Source organism: Xenopus laevis, chromosome 1L, assembly GCF_017654675.1.
Source record: "Xenopus laevis strain J_2021 chromosome 1L, Xenopus_laevis_v10.1, whole genome shotgun sequence".
Classification (NCBI taxonomy): domain Eukaryota; kingdom Metazoa; phylum Chordata; class Amphibia; order Anura; family Pipidae; genus Xenopus; species Xenopus laevis.
In genome coordinates this window covers 110,100,746-110,106,963 of record NC_054371.1, presented here as the reverse complement: position 1 = coordinate 110,106,963, position 6,218 = coordinate 110,100,746, and the positions used below count along the sequence as shown (strand labels likewise).

At 41.4% G+C, this 6,218-nt stretch overlaps 1 protein-coding gene across 2 annotated transcripts in view; it reads left to right on the top strand.

Annotated features, from left to right (window-relative positions):
• The first annotated feature begins 212 nt into the window (after positions 1-212).
• The window catches only part of palm.L (paralemmin L homeolog), a 51,680-nt gene continuing 45,674 nt past the window's right edge, over positions 213-6,218 (top strand). The window contains exon 1 of one of the 2 annotated variants that reach the window (XM_041572108.1): positions 213-399. In XM_041572108.1, coding sequence (XP_041428042.1) covers positions 395-399 — 5 coding nt within the window. In that variant the 5' untranslated portion in view covers positions 213-394. 2 annotated transcript variants of the gene reach the window in all.

Genomic DNA, 6,218 nt, shown 5'->3' with positions numbered 1-6,218 from the left:
AAAAATGGTAAAAGTCCTTATTGGAGCACTTCATTTGTTGTTTTAGATGCCCTTTTAAATGACACCTTATCATGAAATAATCCAGTAGGTGTGCCTGTGGATAAAACCCAGAGCTGAGAGCATTCTGAATATGCACTATCATTTGTGAGCAGCAGGTGGCGCTGGTGCTGCCGGGCGGCTGTTCGTCAGATGTACAGCAGAGACCGCGCTCTGTGCAAGTAAATATTGAGCAAAGGGTACGATTGTAACGGTGCCTCCCTCCTGTCACACTCCCTGGAAGGCTCTCTCTCTCTCTCTCTCTCTCTCTCTCTCACACACACATATACACACACACAGGGCCGGACCGGGCTCTGCCGCATGCACATTACCCCGAGCTGAGTGAGGAGCCTGCGCCATGGAGTAAGTACGACCCTTCCCATCTGATACGCTCTAGCCTCTTTACATCCTCAAATCACTGCTCTTCTTTGCACTGTGGTATTTTCCTGCATCCTTTGCCCGTCGATACTTCATTCCTGTATCACCTAGTCCCTCGCTGTATCTATTCCCCCTCTCCCCTGACTTGCCTGTATAGATGCTCCCATAATACCCCTCCATTTTCCCATGCACCCCATCCTGTGACTGAACTTAGACTGCAGCCAGTGTAACAGGCAAGCCAACTGCATAGTGTCCCCTCGCCTCATTCTCATCCTGCACTATCCTTCCCTGTGCACCCAATAATTTCTCCCCCATCACAATATTTTCTCTTTGCGTTTTCTCCCATCTCTCAGTATGAGCTTGCACCACTCCCATCTCCCTCACTGTTTCCCTGCATTTTTCTGCTGGGCAGTGTATCCTCAAATTCCTGATCTTCCTGCAGTCTTATCTACTCCCAGTCCCTTCATCCCTGCTGCTGCTGCCCAGTCACTCCCCTCACTATCTCTCCCCATTTGCTGCCCCTGCTTGTCTCTGCTTTCCTCTATCGATCTCTTGGTTGTCTCCATTTGCTGCTCCTGCAGTCTCTACCTCTCCATCAATTCCCCTGTGTGTCCTTATCAAAGGTCCCAGATTCCTGACATCGCAGATATGCAACCTGTGGCCCTCTAATAGTTACTGCTGTACAACTTCCAAAATTCCCTAAGAGGAAAGCTGCAAGGGGATGCTGGAAGTTGCAGCTAAACGGATAGAGGACCACAGGTTGGGAATACCGGCCCTTAGATCACTAAGCTGCCCCCACCTGTGTCCTTGCTATAGGATGTTTGTCATTGAAAGGAAATGTCCTTTGCTTCTAGATTTTATGCTGTGTGTGTACCTTGTACGGCAGCAGGGTGCTTCCCATTCCTCTGCCCTTTTTCCAAAATGTTTATTTGCTACTTATTGGCATTACTAGAGTAGTTTCTTGATAGCTGGTCTGTGATGCCCATCAGTGTGGTGCATGAGCAGGTTTATGTACAGGAATGTGTGTGGGTTCCCCAGAGTGCCATTTGAAAGCACTACCTGCTCTGCTCGGTGGGGGATTGGCTGTGGATCTGAGGCCTGCTTACCAGGTGTCAGGGGCAATGGAGGAGGAAGCAATAACAGAGCAAGGAGAGGGGGAGGACAAGAACCAAATGAAAACTGTAAGAATAGAAGGGACATTGGGCTGCAGCAGGGAGAGTTGGAATCACAGAGTCTAAAACAGCCAGCAATCTCTAGGGGTGGGGTCCGTAAACAGTGTTCAGAGAGATGAAAGAACTCATTTTAGAATCACATGATATAATCAGGGGAATCAACAGAGGGATAGGAAATCTTAAAGTGCAAAATTCTGTTCAGTATTATAAACCAGTGTGTGTGTTCTTTTGCAGAACTGATAGTATTAGTTGCTTTGCACGCTCATATTGGGCGGGCTTCTAATAAATGACAGTTGTGCAGCTCCGGGCATAGCTATAGCAGATGACCCTGAGACTACTGGCGGACCCAAGAGGCATAGGACACCCAGTGGGACATTGATTAATAGCCAGCTTATATATGTTAATGAAATAAGCTTATTTTCAAAATTTAGAGGTGCTGAATTGAGTAACTTCTGGTTAGGCCACTGGTACAGCTGCTTTCACGGGATCTTGATAAATATCAGAGGATATCAGAACTGACCCACAGTCTCACTGTGCTAGATCTGGCTTCGTAGAAGAGACTTACAGTAGGTTTGGGTTCTGTTTGTTGCACTTCTGCTCCAGACATCCTGCCTGAGACTTCCATGGGAAATGGATGCGTCTTTTATTTGTTGCACACGTAAAGGATTGGCATAGCATGAAGTTCCTTCCACAGCTGTATCCTGCTGCCCCATGCCTTAAACACCATATTTACTTTTTGTGTGTAACAAACAAGGGACATATAATAAAACAGGAAATAATTCTATACTGTACCAGGTAAATCATATGCATTATAAATACAAATATGGGATCTATTATCCGGAATAATAGATTGTTTTTGGCATCAGTATGGATTTATGGTACCTTAGTTACAATCCAGTAAAAAGTAATGTGTGGATTTTTGGGTAACAAATTTTCCAAATTTGTGAATTTGTGCAATCAAGCATGCAAGATATTTTTTCACCCGAAGTGAACATATGTACCCAGAAACATGTTTTATCCAAATAATCCAATTTTTTTTAATGATTTCATTTTTCTATGTAATTATAAAACAGTACCTTGTACTTGAAGATATAATTAATTCTTATTGGAAGCTAAGCCAAACTATTGGGTTTATTTTCTAGTAGGTATGAAGATCCAAATTACAGAAAGATCTGTTATCCAGAAAACCTCATTCTGGATAACAGATCCTATACCTGTAGTGTTTCTTTGGCAAAACATTCCACTTATTTTCCCTGCTAATAATTAGCAGGACATTAGTTTATCTGAGAAAGTTGTTCTGTCCCAGTTATCCGTTGGCAGGTATATACTGATTTCTTTTCCAAACATAGAATCTAGGAATATGCCAAAATCTGATTTTACTAGAAGATTCCACTGCAAGCTCCTTTCCTTCCCATTTCTGCTGATCTGCACCACTAGTTCATGGGCAAGAAATATTCTTCATAAAATAGTTTGGGTTAGTTGTGTGCTAAATAGCTTGCAGTCTGTTACACTGGTATCTTAAAGGTGTAAAAATGGCTAATTCCAAACAACTTTTCAATTGGTCTTCATTTTTTCTTTTTTATAGTTTTTTATAGTTTTTGAATTACTTGCCTTCTTCAGCTTTCATCCATCTAAAAACAAATGCTCTCTAAGGCTACATCTATATTGTTATTGCTATTTTGTATTACTCATGTTTCTATTCAGGCCCTATCTTATTCATATTGCAGTCACTTATTTCAATGCATGGTTACTAGGGTAATTTGGACCCTAGCAACCAGATTGTTGAAATTTCAAACTGGGTAGTAGCTGACTAAAAAGCTAAATAACCATAAATAATAAAGAATGAAAACCAATTGCAAATTGTCTCAGAATATCACTCTCTACATCATACTAAAAAACTATTATACTAAGGTGAACATCTCCTTTAAGTATGGCAACCATAGAGATGGATGATTGCTTGTGACTATTACTACTGGTTTAGTTTTTATTCTCAGAGCTGTATAATTGTTTTTCTTTATATACATATATTTATTTTTGTTTGTGCTTATATACATTGTGCCTATGTATAGTAGCAGTGTCATTTATATCAGTGGTACAATTTGTCATTTATATGAAGGGTATGCTATATATAGTAAAGGACATAGGGAATCATGCAGTACACAAAGGGATCTATAATATACGGAAGCAATTTGAACAACACAGACAGTGGTAATGATGCATGCAGCTCAAGATCTTAAGCATTGTGGAAGAGGCAGCTTAATGTCTTGCTGAGTGGGAGCCAATGGAGTAGGGTTATCCTTCAGTAATTTGACCCTCATACATCAATGGAATTCCAAAGGAAATCCCTGGAGGTAGGGGGCCTCCGAGCAGGAAGAACCCCACATTAACAGGTCGCATCTGGGAGCCAGATGTTAGAATTATCACAAGGTACCCCGGCACCACTACCGAATAAATTCACTGCAAGCACCCACAATATTTCTGATTACTCCTTGCAGTGTGTAGCAGGCTGGAAGGGTACTTGAATAATAGAACAGTTCAATTAGCCAAATATATGGACATGCTCCCTGCTTTTATGTAGTATGGGATCACTTTACTGGAAATACTGCTTTTTATAAGAGATCAAAAAAATTGTTGCTCATAGGAAATACAATCCAAAGAATTTATTATTACAATGGATGTTTCCAATGTTTAATATGCAAGTGAAATTGAGATTTGATAATGACCCTTTTGGACGTTTAGTAATAGTTAAAATATATGTTCATGCGATTTGCACTTTTCTTACCACTTTGCACACTATTACCTGAATTTAGGGAGATAAAGGAACCCCTAATTGAAATTATTGGTGGGTACCCTACATATCCTGCTATGAGCAGAAGTTAAGGTGGCCATAGACACACAGATCCTATGGTATGAATTGAGGATTCGTACGATTTTCGGATCGTGTGTGGCGTGTGGCGACATCTTTCGTCCAACGGAGATCGGTCGTTTGGTCGATCGGTCAGGTTTGATTTTGACCCGACCGATCCCGCCGGAGCCCATGGCACATCGTAATTGGATCGTTCGGCCATATGGCCGAACAATCAGATTACCCCCGATATAGCCATACTCGTTAATGGCATATCGGGGAAAGATCCGCTCGTTTGGCGATGTTGCCAAACGAGCGGATATTTGCATCTATGGCGACCTTAAATCAATCAGATTGGCAGATATCTTCACTGACCCCCTGTGTCCATTTATATGGAGTTAATATCCCGCAGCAGCACTATTTACCCTGATTTGTTATACAACACTGCATGTTATTGCTTTACAAATACACACTTGTAATTATAATTAGGGATGGGCGAATTTTTCCGCCTCGTTTCGCCGAAAAAATGACGCCCATAGACTCGTATTGCAGCGTGTGTCAAAACAAAAAGACGCGCGTCAAAACAGTTTCGCCGCGCGACAAAATTTTTTTGACGCCCATAGACTTTAATGGGCGTCTGCGACATTTCGCCGGCGGCGAATTTTTGGCGAAACGGGTCAAATTCGCCCATCCCTAATTATAATGTAGTGGGATATCTTAGCAGGTTATGTTTGGCGGGTGACATATGGACAGGGCTGAACATTGCTAGGAGTTACTCAATAAAATGTCACCTTGGGAAACAGAAGATTATTGACTTTTTGTTTCTAAAATTCCCAATTGTATTTAATGGAGTGATATGAAGTAATTCCCATTGGAGATTGTGGATGTGTCTGTTAGGTCTATGGCTTGCTAGACCTACTCAAAGGGATTTTTTAAACATGTCCTCGGGGCTTTCATAAGGCCACATTCACATAATTAGATTTATATTTCACTATTTACTCATATAGGATCGTTTTCATAAATAATTTCACCCGTGACAGCTAGGAATTTCAGTCATGCATGCAGTCAAAAAAACACATTTTCTTATATGCTTTCATTTCCTACAAGCAAATATGCACCAAATTCAGTTTTGGAGTCTAACACTATACATATTTAGGCATCTTAAACATATTCAATCATCCATGCTTGATGTACCCAATGTAGAGAGCTGTTTTTTAGTACAATGTGATTGCCTTTAGCTCCTGCTCATTGGCTGCTAAACTTCTGGGTGTGTCTGTAGGCTCCGGCTGGTTTCATTCATGTATCTAAAAGGTTGGGAACCACTGCTCTTATCTATCAATGTTGTTCATAATTCAGCTTGCTACATATTTTTGTGAAGTGTTTGAGGCCCCTGCCTTCTGCAGGCCCCATTTTGCCTAGTACTGGCCCCATGGATTGTAATTGGAATTTGCATAGTGCCAAGCAGACTGTTTTGGAGGCAACAAGTGTTTCTAGGAAAGAACTATTCCTTGTTATAAGCACAAAACTGGCTCCTTCGTGTAATCCATTCTGCAGTCAAAGCTTTGAGTACCCCTCAGAGACCTGAATTGACTGTGCGGTGACCATTTTCACTATTTTCTGTTAGTTTAAAGTGTACTGCAAGCTTGAAGTTTTATGGACAGTGCAAAACGTTATTTCTTTCGCTTTATCCAACAGGCTTCTGCGTTAGTCACTTCACAGGGTTTATTTTTATAAGTGAATTTTACTATCCCCTCGTGGAGACAGCTGTGTGCTGGCAGGCCCCATGT